General features: G+C 40.6%; 1 protein-coding gene across 8 annotated transcripts in view; it reads right to left on the bottom strand.

Moving 5' to 3' along the window:
• mapk10 (mitogen-activated protein kinase 10) overlaps positions 1–14297 on the bottom strand; it is a 79252-nt gene that overhangs the window by 26381 nt on the left and 38574 nt on the right. For all 8 annotated transcript variants that reach the window (XM_061262344.1, XM_061262345.1, XM_061262339.1 and 5 more), the window contains exons 4-6: positions 6119–6248; positions 3977–4035; positions 1140–1278 (exon numbers count right to left, since the gene is read on the bottom strand). In XM_061262344.1, coding sequence (XP_061118328.1) covers positions 1140–1278; positions 3977–4035; positions 6119–6248 — 328 coding nt within the window. The remainder of the gene's footprint in view (positions 1–1139; positions 1279–3976; positions 4036–6118; positions 6249–14297) is intronic.

The raw sequence follows: 14297 nt of genomic DNA, 5'->3' as shown, positions 1-14297 counted from the left end.
CAGTCGTTTGGCAGTCGGAGGGTTGCCGGTTCGATCCTCCGCCGTGTCGAAGTGTCCCTGAGCAAGACACCTAACCCCGGCGCCTTGCATGGCAGCCAATCTCCGTCGGTGTGTGAGTGTGTGTATGAATGGGTGAATGAGAAGAATCAATTGTACAGTGCTTTGGATAAAGGCGCTGTATAAATGCCAACCAAGTGTCCCTGAGAAAGACACCCAACCCCCACTTGCTCCTGATGAGCTGGTTGGTGCCTTGTGTGGATGAATGAGAAGCACTGCTTTGGATAAAGGCATTTTATGAATGCCAACCATTTACCATACCATTCAATAATGTAATGCAATAATGTAATGTAATGAGTGTGTGTCTCACTCTGTGGATGATGCCTGCAGAGTGCAGTAATGTACTGTAATGTACTGTAATGTAATGTAATGTAATGTAATAGGCGCGTGTCTCACTCTGTGGATGATGCCTGCAGAGTGCAGTAATGTAATGTAGTGTAATGTAATGTAATGTGCTGTAATGTAATGTAATGTAATGTAATGTAATGTAATGGGTGCGTGTCTCACTCTGTGGATGATGCCTGCAGAGTGCAGTAATGTAATGTAGTGTAATGTAATGTAATGTGCTGTAATGTAATGTAATGTAATGTAATGTAATGTAATGGGTGCGTGTCTCACTCTGTGGATGATGCCTGCAGAGTGCAGTAATGTAATGTAGTGTAATGTAATGTAATGTAATGTACTGTAATGTAATGTAATGTAATGTAATGGGTGCGTGTCTCACTCTGTGGATGATGCCCGCAGAGTGCAGTAATGTAATGTAATGTAATGTGCTGTAATGTAATGTAACGTAATGTAATGTGCTGTAATGTAATGTAATGTAATGTAATGTAATGTAATGTAATGGGTGCGTGTCTCACTCTGTGGATGATGCCCGCAGAGTGCAGTAATGTAATGTAATGTAATGTGCTGTAATGTAATGTAAAGTAATGTAATGTGCTGTAATGTAATGTAATGTAATGTAATGGGTGCGTGTCTCACTCTGTGGATGATGCCTGCAGAGTGCAGTAATGTAATGTAGTGTAATGTAATGTAATGTGCTGTAATGTAATGTAATGTAATGTAATGGGTGCGTGTCTCACTCTGTGGATGATGCCTGCAGAGTGCAGGTGCTTGATGCCACACAGCATCTGGTACAGCAGGTAGGACATCCGCTCATGATCCAGCTCCATCTGAATGACCTGACAGAGGTTAGCGTCCATCAGCTCCATGACCAGATACCTGAGAGAGAGGGGGAGAGAGAGAGAGAGAGGGAGAGGGAGAAAGAGAGAGAGAGAGGGGGGAGAAAGAGAGAGGAGAGAGAGAGGGGGGGGAGAAAGAGAGAGGAGAGAGAGAGGGGGGGAGAAAGAGAGAGGAGAGAGTGGGGGAAAGAGAGAGAGGGGGGGGAGAAAGAGAGAGAGAGGGGGTAGAAAGAGAGAGAGAGGAGAGAGGGAGAGAGAGGGGGAGGGAGAAAGAGAGAGAGAGGGACAGAGATAATGAGAGGAGAGAGAGGGGGGAGAAAGAGAGAGGAGAGAGTGGGGGAGAAAGAGAGAGAGAGGGAGAGAGAGAGAGGGGGGAGAAAGAGAGAGAGAGAGAGGGGGGGAGAAAGAGAGAGAGAGGGACAGAGATAATGAGAGGAGAGAGAGGGGGGAGAAAGAGAGAGGAGAGAGTGGGGGAGAAAGAGAGAGAGAGGGAGAGAGAGAGACAAAGAGAGAGAGAGGGGGGAGAGAGAGAAAGAGAACCCAGTATGATTGATACGATTAACACATTATGAGCTTGGTTTTTTTTAGAGAGAACAGAGCAACTGGGCCTAAGTGGAAATAGGTCAGTAAGTAAATTCCTCACTGATAGCTGGAAGTATTTTTGAGGTGTTCAGAAGCAGACTTGGCGCAGTGCTAGATCATATCTGGACTGTACCTTACTGAGCAGCCGGTGTTCTTATGTTCGTCTGTTCTCTTGGCATCGTTTTTGCTTATTTAAGTTATGAGCAACATCTGGGTGGTAGCTTGTCCTCAAACTACCCAGGATTTAACATATTTTTGTTCACTATTTGTATATCCACAGTCAAGTGCACGAGCTAAATAAGAATAAGAACAACTGACTGTTTCTCAGAGAATGTGTCTAGGCCTCTCACGGATAAGTCTTCAAAAATGCCTTAATTATTTTGTCTTGTATGGTGCAACAATGCGAATCTTCACTTTATACTGTGCTGTAAGCTTTTATTGATCATTGACCTTGTTCACAGTGACAGCACAGTGGCTGCTATCTCATCATAATGACCTGTCATAAAAAATAAATCTCCCCGTGATTACAGCCACTCTGGAGCTCTCTCAGAGCAGAGCCGCTTCAATTCTCAATTCTCTTTCTGAAATAGTATTTTACCACACCACTGCCGACTGAATTATTTAAAGTATAAAATGCAAAGTATTGTGAAATAACATAACGTATGCCTGGTGCACTTTGTTGTCCGTCGCCCTGGATAAGAGCGTCTGCCAAATGCCAATAATGTAATGTAATGGTGCAAAATATTCTAACGTGCAATACAATTTTGCTACAGACAAACTGTGAGCTGTGCTCCCAGGGAATAAATGATGCCACTGTTGTTCATAATTACAGGGGACTAACGTGGTTCCTAATTACAGGGGACTAACAGGAAATACAAGCACAATGCAAATGCCTAATGAGAATAAATAAATGTAACATTTTAAACGTTTATTTACTACTTCCAAAAATCCACTAAAGGCTAATGGTCAGTCAGATTATTTTATATTTGATATAATGCAGGGGTGCACATCAACAGGGGTGCCAACATCTGCTTTTATTTAATTAGCCCAATCATATATTGCTACAGTTCCAGACTGTGTATCCTGAAGATTTTACTGCACAAGTACAGGAGTGAACCAGTGCAGTTGAAACTAAGATAAAACTAAGATAATTGGTTGGGACAAAAACCAGCACGCAGACTAGCCCTCCAAGACCCGAGTTGTGCAACCATGATATAATGGTTAAATATTTTGGCGAGACAAAGATAAATTACTGCTTCTAGCAAAGGCACTGACTAGATTTGGGGGCTAATCTAGCTTTTTTACATACAGTCAAGTGTCTGCAGGTTGTCTTCAAACAATTACCTACTGTACCACCACAGAATACCAAAACCATGTTTTAGTAAAAATGTATTAGTTGATGTTAATGTATGTACTGCTTTATGCATGAGTTAATATTTAGGATAATGCAGTTCCTCTGTGAATTAATTGCATGATATGATATAACAAAATAGTTTTAGTAAATACCTATAGAAGAGTTCATCCAAACACACAACAATACTTTCAACCTTAAGAAACTATGAACCAGACAAAATAATAAAATAACCTGAATGACACTGCCATATTGGACTCCCCATAAATAAGCATTCACTGGTATTGATCATGTCCAAACAGCCCTATTATTTTTAATCCATGTCTAGAGATTAATCTAGTCTATGAGAAATGTTGGGTGCAAATACCAGTCATTTCTAAACTGCGTAGCAAGCATGCTTAGTTGACTATGACATGTACACATGTTGAGTGTATTGATGTAGGAACAGGCAAATTAGCTGCTATTTTTTATTTTGGCCTCCTCGCAAAAACCACTCTGCAGACTCATCAATTCATAATTTTAAAACTGCTTTTTTTGATTAGCTTTTTTGGTTTGTGATATATGTAGAATTGCTCTGTAGATTGTACTAAATTATTAATCTATAAAATGAAACTAGGAGGACGATGAAAGCTGAAAGAATTTATGTGCCAGAGATGTGGCATTGAAAACCAAGCACATATTCCCAGAAGAACGTCACATGACCTTGTTCTGCTGTGTGAATAATAAATAGACTAGCGAAACAGTCTCATCAGCACTTGGACATGCTCATAACCTGATATCGTTTTGTGTTTAGCGTTATACTTACACATCCTGGAATTCCTCTAAAGATTTCTGTGGTGTAAAAACATTTAATAAGCTGATTATCTGTAATGAAAAAAGAGAAATTGAGGATGAGGATTCAAGTTAAATGTGTGTAGTGTTATTATAGATCATGCATCATTCATTCGAACAGAGATTTTTCTTTTGTTAAAAAACACATAATTACATTAGTACATTACACAGGTATCACATTAAAACTAACAAGTCAGTTTGACCATTTACATTATTAAATTATTATTGTGCCACTGAAATTATATTAAATATGGTGGGCTGGTGTGTTTGTATTGTTAAAATGAGCCTATAAAAGTGTATTGTAAGATGTTGTTGCGCCATTCAGAAAATTCAAGGTTATATAACACAGGAATAATAAACAATATTGAGGCTACATGAAAATATGGGTAGAATAACTACATTTGGACAGAGGCAATGGAACAGCCAAAGTGAACCTGGACTCAAGGCCAATAGCAAGCCTGGAGAGAAATGTTTAAGCAGTTTTCTGGAGATGGATCCATCTACGGTGTGGGGTGAGAGTTATTCCAGATCCTGCTGTTTCACAGCTGAATGATCACCCAGTATATCGATGGGAGGTTGGAAGAAAATCTAAATGTATTCCGGTCATACACACTGATATGTATACATCATCTTTTTCTTCTTCATCTAATAATAATAGTGGGTATTATTATTTCGATTATGATTATTATTTACAAAGTAAATAGACATACAATAAAGTTGTAAAATCAAGTCTACCATATTCAGCCCCAGGAATGCAGCTACACAAGGTGCTGCTGATGCTGGCAGTAAAATAATACAAACAGGCCACTTAAGAGGCTGGCACGGGGCCTGCTGACAGGCAGAATGCCGTCAGAGTGATGTCCGCAGTAATTCAGCGGCTTTCTTCTCCTTGAGTCTTTACGGCAGCTCATAATCACACACACCCCGCCATAAACACTGGAGCAGATAACTCAGCCACTGTGGGAACCTGCAGGGCTGCAGCCACCGAGGCCACAACATGATCCCCCTCTCCACAACATGATCCCCCTCTCCACGAGAGCCGGAGTGAGGGGGGGCGGGAATGACCCTGCTCAAGGACACGGCTGACGGGGGGGGGGGGGGGGAGAGAGGGAGAGAGAGATAAAGAGAGAGATCAAGAGAGAGAGAGGGAAAGAGGCCGACAGAGGGGGAGAGAGAAGAGTGAGAGAGGGAGAGAGAGAGATACGGTGAGAAAGAGGGAGAGAGATAGGGAGAGAGAGAGATATGGAGAGAAAGAGGGAGAGAGAACGAGAGATAGGGAGAGAGAACGAGAGAGAGGGAGAGAGAGAACGAGTCAGGACGAGAGAGACCGAGAGAGAGGGAGAGAGAGAGCAAGAGAGGGGGAGGGAGAGAGAGAGCGCGAGGGGGAGGGAGAGGAAGAGAGAGAGAGGGAGAGAGAGAGCGCGAGGGGGAGGGAGAGGGAAAGAGAAGGAGAGAGAAAGCACGAGAGAGCGAGAGAGAGAGAGAAATACTGCAACAGCGACGTAGGAGTGAAAAATTCAGACCCACGGAAGCACCTCGTTGCGGCCCAAAATTGCTTCAGCCCCCGTCATTTACATATCCTAGGAGACTGAGATGAGGACTGGGGGGGGGGCTGTGTGTCTGCCATTACGGCTCGGCCATTACCTCAGTTTCACACTTTAAATCCATTTCACCATTTTATTTGGAGCGTGAGGACAGGGAAACACTCAATACTGAGCTTTATGAATTAATGATTGAAGAAAAGCTCAAATACACCTCTTGTTGCACGTATATTCTAACATAATAGAAATTATCAGGATTTATAGAGGTATTCATCATGAATAAATGAAATGTACCTACAGTATAAACAAATCATATTGTGGTATAACTGTGTCCTACATCATTTTTCTGTCTTTAAAACTGCATGTCTCTATGACCTTCCGATTTTAGTTTTTGGGAAATGTTTGGCATGTCAAGCATACGCCATTGACTTACAAGAAACATTTATTAAATCTTTATGAAGTTCCACCAACGCTATTTTTCATTTTACTGCACATCCCTCTGGGCCTTTTCAGTACATGAAGACGACTGCAAGCCATTGCTCCACATGCCTCTTACTGACAGGCAAAGTACTCACATTTTTGTGATTGACACATTTCATGAGAACCAGCTCCCTGTAAGCACGTTTGGCGTGTGTCTGGTTCTGAAAGGGTCTGCTGAGCTTCTTGATGGCCACATTTCTGTCCAGGACAGCGTCATAGCCAGCACTGCGGAAAGAGAAAACACAGCATATGAGCAATTCATGATACAGGCCTAATGTTGATAATGCTAAAAGCAAAACACAGATGGGCTTTGGAGCACCGCAAGCAAGTTAAGTCATGATTGAACTTCGGGCGGTGTCTGTATCACTTCCTTTCCCACCTAGAATGGGGGCTGGGTCAGTCTCATGGCTATAATTTCATTCATTCATTCATTATCCTAACCCACTTATCCTGAACAGGGTCGCCAGGTCGCTAACATGCATGTCTTTGGACTGTGTGGGAGGAAACCGGAGTGCCCGGGGGAAACCCACGCAAACGCGGGGAGGACATGCAAACTCCACACAGAGAGGCCCTGGCCGACCGGGATTCAAACCCAGGACCTCCTTGCTGTGAGGCGGCAGTGCTACCCACTGCACCGTCTGTATAATTTGTAAATTTCAGACAAACTGTTTCAGACATACTTTCACTCAACAATTTTACGTAATTTGTGTTTTTGCATCAATTACATACCAGTGATACTCTCTGATAAACCGACACAGTATGGAACAACTCACGGACATCGTTTGAGGCACTGAAACCAGCCAAATATGTTGACATCTGCATTATCTCTCTCTCGTTTGACATGATTTTGTCCCTGTCTTTGAGAGTGTAGACTGAGGGATTTTATAAGCATGAATGGCTAGCATTACTATCAGCATTTGGAAATAGTAGCTAATATTTTACTCTCTGCATAAGGGATAAAATTTGATAGTTCAGAGAGCAATTTGGGCTGAAGAAGTATAAGGGCACATGCCCATTAAATATGGAGCAGGGAATGTCACCATACCTTTGCAACCCTCAACCAACTCCAGAGTTCAGTCCAGTTCACAAAATACCAAAATGTCTTAATTAACATGTCTTTAATTTAGAGTTTATTTTGTTCTACAACAACTGAATTGTTGGCACATAACTTACAATAGTCTCATTGATCAAAACATAATTCCCGCTAATTGGGTGGCAAAGAAGTAATCTTGGACAAGGGAAAGGGATACTTGATTTGTATTAATGCAGCCCAGAGTAAAATCAATATAAATTGTCAAAAGCCTACACACGTCCAATATTTGACATGTCTCATTTGTTATTTCATTTCTAATTCAAGCTGAGGATTTCACAATTTTCATCAGAAGCATTGATTCTAACTGAAGTTACAGAAGATTGAAGTAGCATGCTGCCTGGCTCCAAATTAAGAAAGATTAATTATTTCACCACCACGTTTTCTGCTGAAGCCAATACACAAACACAAGCTATTCAGCAAGGACCAGCTACATTCAATAAAGCTGGAGTATAGATTATATCTATGTATGTTCCTATTCAGTATTGAGTTTCTTTTTTAAAATGTACATATTTTATTTAAGATCAGATCATGTTGACTTATTTTATTCTTGAGCAATAACATTTATTTATTCAGGTCATTTATACACTGTGAGGATGGGAAATGGAGAATATGGCACTCTGACTCATCAACTGTCATAAGTGACAACAAGTTGAGAAATAAAAGTTTCTTTTTGGAACCTATCAAGAGTGAGGTGACCGGGTGTTCCTTTCTCCTCAGCTTCAGATAGCACGTCCACGGATATTAACACTCAGCAATGGGTGCCTCGAGGCGTCTGCTCCTCTCCTAAAGGGCTTTGTGTGGACTTCTGGATTATGTAAACTCTTGAGATAAAAAAAAACCTCTTTTCAAGCATTTATCCAGATGCAGAAACTTCATTTGCAATGTCAGAGGAAAAATGTTCTACAGTTCCGCAAAGAGCTGTGCATTAGATGCATTTAGAAGAAATCCCAGAACTGCCAACGTCAGTGAATATTTTCTGCAATATTTTCAGCAATACAAACACCAGCCCACCACATAAATTTTCACATTTTCATTACAAACTAGCATAATATACATATCACAGATATTGCAACTGCTGGCTTTATTTGGCCTTATAAAAATGCAAAAGGGGCAGTTGGGGTGGCATCCAGCTAAAGCACTGGTCTTTGGGGCAATACTGTCCACAGTCTACAATAGATACGTTAGCACGTCTGGTCTGACTCAATGAGCTGCTCATAATTAGCTGCAGTCTTTCCCAGGCAGAAAGGGAATCAGTCACTTCATCTGTTCACACTGTTTGACTGAGGGCCTGTGGTCCGTCTGCAGAGATACCGTTTGCTGTGTTATATGCTGTATTTCCAGTGTTCAGCGGCAGGCTTTGGCATCATTCTGAATCATTCACTAAAATAAAAGGCAGCTAAAGCTTTTTTTAGTGGTCGTATGTATAATTCTTATAATTATAAAATAAGATTAAAAAAAAACCTTCTCAAAGCATGTAAAACGTTTCTCTTTTTTTTTTTTTTTTACAAAAAATAAAGGTTAGCAAATTATGTAGTCAGAAACCTCATTAACTAATCAGAATTTTTTTCCAGTTCTCCGAAGGTAGCAACAGTTTTAGGAATCATCCAACAGCACCAGTTCATTTTCAGTCTGGGAGAGACTGCATTTAGTTATTAGGGCGCCGAGCACCGCAGGTTGTAATTGCTGGTTTTAGTATTATTTGTTTTCCTCTGTTTTTGTAAATTCTGGCCAAACCACTTGGTTGATTTTGATGAAACTTTGCACAGTGGTAGATCCTTGCGCAATTTGCCAAGTAGAATTCCTACTCCTTCCTCAATTTTTGATAAATTAGCTTGAAACTTGGTATATAGCTTGCACTTACAAAGTTCATAAAATGTTATATACACATAGTTGCTACGTTAAACACGGTAGCTGTAGTAAGCCAATGAAATGGTAAGTGGGCGTGGCTTATCAAATCACCGCTAACAACTCCTGAATGTGAAGTGATTAACATCTATACGCCAGATGGTGGCACTATAACAAGGCACAATAAGTTTTGGCCTCCAACTCTCAACCATTTGGGCGAGAGTTGAAAGTATTCTTACCCCAGATTCCTTGTTGCAAGACAAACAAAAAAAATTGTCTGGGTAGATTTTCTGCCAAAAAAACAGTTTTTGCTTGAATTTGCCTGAAACTGAATTTGCTTGACACAAGAGTAAACCTAAAGCATTGACTCAATAGAGCCATACATATAAAAAAAAATATGTCCACTTCCTTGTGATACTGTTCAACATTTAGTGGTCTTTAGGCACAGTTATATTATTACCTTCCATGTGGCTATGACCTATTTGGCTTAATATTGGATGAGTGCTTGGTCCTCTTCATTGCTGCTTGCAGCTATATTTGTTTTTGTCATTGTTACTTGCGAGACATGCCACTATTGCAGGGGGTGTCTCAGTGTTATTGATACAGGGAGCATACCGTACATTTGATAGCGAGACAATGCAACACAATGCTAGCTGATGCGCTAAAATGGGGGAAAACTTCCCAAAGTTGAAAAGCACATTTCTCTTGTTACCTTTGTAGCAGATCTTGACATTATCTTGGCTGACACAGATTTTAAAACGATTTTGAGATGGCAGTGAAGGAAACAAATGCTTACTCAAATAGCCTTTCCATTATCAAGAAGTAACACAGCCTGCAATTCAGAGTTTTTCATGTTATTAAATTATTGATATATTATACTGTCTTTATCTGATACCAGAGTGAACAATGTATAAATACGATAATGCTTGAAATAGTGAACTAGTGAAAGATAACACAAAGTTAACCTTCAATATTTAAAATTGGTTAACAAAGCATGTTTACATATCACTCACTAACATGTTGACTCACCCTTTGCCTGTGTTTATGGTCCTTAAATTCGGGTTTCAAAATATACAGTTGACGGCCCGACACCCTGTACCAAAACATTCTATAACTGTACAATAATTAATTCATACTGAAAATATTGAAAATTGGTTCTAATTGCCACAGGCAATGGCGTTTCAATGTCAGCACGTTTACAGAGAAGGGGGAGGGATAAACAGTGTTGTGGTTTGAAGGTGTTTGTTGCTGCTAATCCTCTCTTGACTGTGAGAAGTCCGAAATTAGGTACTATTAGGTACCTTTAAAAAGTCCTCATTGTAAGATACGATTACATTGCTGACAAAATTAATTATTAATTGCAATTACTTGCATTAAATTCATATTCTGCAAGGATCAGACTATTTTACAGTCTGACTGTACTGTATTAGCAAAAAGGTAGTTCCTATTATTATCTCTTAGAGTAAGAAACCTTCACCACAGTAATGGTACCACCTAATAATATTGATTTACTGTACAAGAGCAATGTCACCCTATGTCATAGCAGTCACATGTCGTCAAACAATGACCCATAAGATCAGTGTTGCCTTGAACCACACTGCCATTCTCAAATTACAACACACAGTTTAAATGCATATACAGTACCGTATATACATATTATTGATATTTAATTCTTCAGATCTTCACTTCACAGCGATTCAGCCGGCTCTGTTATGTGTGTTATATTCACACAGCAATCCAGGACAGACGAACGAGGACCTCCAAAAAACAGAGGGCATCTGGGAGTCGTACAGAAGAACAATAATAAGAGGTGCGGGAATAGGTTAGCTGTAAGACTGCGCTCCTGGACTATCAATGCTTTGTAAAATGGCTGCCAGAAGGCTCAGTTGATCATCTGAATGCTGGAGCGGCAGTTGAGCTTTTGCAAGCCGTTGTGTCCTGAGAGTTTATGCCCCCGACTGACATAGTTAGTCAAGATGGATCATTTAGTGTAAATAATGTTTTAGGGGAGTGTAAAATGAAGGAGGGCCAGATATCTAAAAAGCCATGGTGAAGTCAAACACACAGTGTGGGCTGTGCTCTCTGCCAGCAGTCACACCTCCCAAGGTGCACTGCAGGCCCTCCGGACATCAAAGTCACACCGCTGCCCTACTGTGTCATCCGGAGTGACTGAGAGCGCTTTGCTACAAAAACATGAAAAAACACGACACGGCCAAAGTGACTCAAATTTGGTATCTGACCGTTTTTCACAAATTCTTCACTCGCGAAGGATTCTGCCACACCCCGTAAGCGATAGAGATAACAGTCGCAGCTCGAAAAACAACAAAGACTCTGGGAATGGAAAGAAGGCTGCGGACGGGAATTGGCATTTGAAGTGCAAACAGCTAGATTTACTGAAATCAGAAATTGTCTCTGACACATCCCTCTCAGGCAATGCAATCCCTTGAGCTCACCACAGAAAATCTGATCTATATGTCAGGGGCAGTGGAGATAAAGATCATTCTACTGCGATCGCTGATGAGGTCAACACAGCAAACAATGCCAAAGGCCTTGTCCTTCTCATAGACAGTGATCAGTGCAGCAGCATGTGACTGCAGTGGCAAAAAAACCAGCATAATGCAATATAACAATTTAAAACCCAATATTGCCTACGTTGTAAGTATTGTGAATGCCAGTAAATAAAAACTCTTTGGATATTTTTTTATTAATCCAAACATTTTGCAGGTAACAATATGGTGAAGTCCTGTTTCCCTTACCTTTGAGGGAAATTATTTCAGATACATTCAGATACCAAATCCAGTTTTCCTTCATCAGTCAAGCGAAGCTGGATTTACTTTCTTATAAAGGAATGGTTCAGAAAATATATTACACTTTTTCATAAGGAGCTACTGTACATTAAAAAAAAAGTGCAACAGCGCTGCCTATTCCTAATACAAACCAAGAACTTATAAAAATATGCGAAAGCAAAATTGTGTGTTATACCTATCAAGATATTACATAATGGTAATTGCACGCACTATACAAACGAACATGTTGTACAGGAGTAAATGCAGGGACTATATGGATGTGTCAGCAATTCAGCAATCTGCTTCTGACAGCTGGTTAATGCTGGCCTTCACACTTCACACTGTGTCTGGATGTGAAATAGGGGAAAGTATAGGGGAGTGCTGCCTACGACAACCCCTTTTAGCTGCCAGTACTCTTAATATAGTCCAACCATGAGTAGAAGTCCAAATGGTTATACCCATTAAGGGCGGGACAGGTCACTATTTCCACTTGAGCTATTACTTGAGTCATTTTTTTTGTCTTTCTTTTTGGAGGAGGGGGTGCCTAATGACCAATTGACGGCACCAGACCCATTTAGGGTTTTTGCAGCGTTTTCGCTCACTTTAATTCACACAGAACACCGGGTCCGGTGGAAAAAAGTTAAAAGGCATCTGACAGCTGCCAATCTACTTTCCAATAATTACCCGACTTTATGAAGACTGCTAGGCTACAGACAATGTTATATTTAGCTATTCTGGGAAGAACAAATATAAAAACGAATGAAGCAAGGCTACATCGTAGAAATCTAAGGTCTAAGATTGCGAAACATTTACCCATAAGCCTATACATTTTCTTGTGTGCCGTGCACTCAAGGGGACGCAGGAAACATTGATAATCTGAGACACTGCAGACATGAATGCACTACTCAAAGTTAACCACGTCTTACACTTCGCAGTCGTTCCAAACCAAATCGATTAAAAAGAGACATTCCACACAACCTGATCTCGTACTGTAAGCTACACCTGCATATGCAACTCGATAGATAGTAGGCTATCACATTATATTCTGACATCAATGTGACGGAATTAAAGAGTGGCTGAGGGAAACAGTCTGAACCTGAGCTTGCGTTAAATTAGCCAGGCAGAAACAAATGCAAAATACAAAGTCGTCATTCATCTATACAGACAAATATAACGCTTCTACTAGGACGCTAGTTAATTAAACAAACTACAGATAAAACATTAAAACACATTCTTATTGCATTTCAGCATTTTATCTCGCCTAATGATAACATCAAATTGTTTATGAATGCTTAACCTTACTTTCCAAGTGATTAAGAATATGAGGGCATTACATTACATTATTGGCATTTGGCAGATGCTCTTATCCAGAGCGATGTACAGTTGATTAGACTAAGCAGGAGACAATCCTCCCCTGGAGCAATGCAGGGTTAAGGGCCTTGCTCAAGGGCCCAACGGCTGTGCAGATCTTATTGTGGCTACACCGGGATTAGAACCACCGACCTTGTGTGTCCCAGTCATTTACCTTAACCACTACGCTACAGACCGCCCCGGGCAAGTACTCGTTTACTTATGTCAATGGTCCCACCCCTGATACCCTACATCTATCGTTAACAGCAAGATGGCGTTCAACAGCACAGCATTATTAATGATTACAACGACTTTGCAATTATCTCCATTTTAAAATAGGGCGGGTGTTCAGGACGTGCCTTAACCCCGCATACAGTAAATAAACACGGTAATCTGAATCACGTGCAGAGAATAGATTGATAAACCTAGCCTCTCCTGCTGGGTCTTTACAGTGCACATCCACAGCAACGATGACTCAGCTGAGCCAAGAAGAGGCCATTTATAATCCTGCAGCACTTTATATTGTATTTTCCTAAATCTGATATTGGGCCACAAATGTAATAATGGACATGTAATAATGGACATTTTTGACAGAGAACATCATTGTGAGCTACAACATGCAGGGGTTGGGGACCTTCTGACCAAATCACTATTATGAATGCTAAAAATTGAACACAAGCTAGGACACACACAGACACACACACACACAAAGAGCATGGTCATTTTTATTCAGCGTGCGTGACCACCAGCACAACAACAAATCTAGAGCAAGCAGAAGCAGTTTCCTACAGCGATCTTCAAAGTGGTGATAATCTGAAACACCCACAACGCCAGGTAGGCTATGATGGAGGTCACACAGTAAGATTCATACACCTATAATACAACAAGCCTATGCATATTTTCTACTTATTGGGTGTAAGATAAAGTGAACCGACTCAAAGAACGTTTTGCCTGCAGTGTAGTAGGGACAGGGGAATGCTAAAATACCACCAAGCAGCTGATAAGCAGTGCTGACTATCACAAATCGCAATTGCTAATGAAACTAAAACAGCTTTTTCTTAGTACACTAAAATAAATTGAAAAGGGAGATTGTCGCATTTGCATTTTATTACATAATTAACACTGGCACTCCAAGTCAATGAAATGCCTATTTCGTGAATTCAATTTCTTTATTTGTTATCATAAAATACAAATATGTGT

The sequence above is a fragment of the Conger conger genome, chromosome 12 (assembly GCF_963514075.1).
Source record: "Conger conger chromosome 12, fConCon1.1, whole genome shotgun sequence".
In the NCBI taxonomy this organism is placed as follows: domain Eukaryota; kingdom Metazoa; phylum Chordata; class Actinopteri; order Anguilliformes; family Congridae; genus Conger; species Conger conger.
Note: the sequence above shows the minus strand (reverse complement) of the source record. Positions and strands in the feature narration are given on the sequence as shown.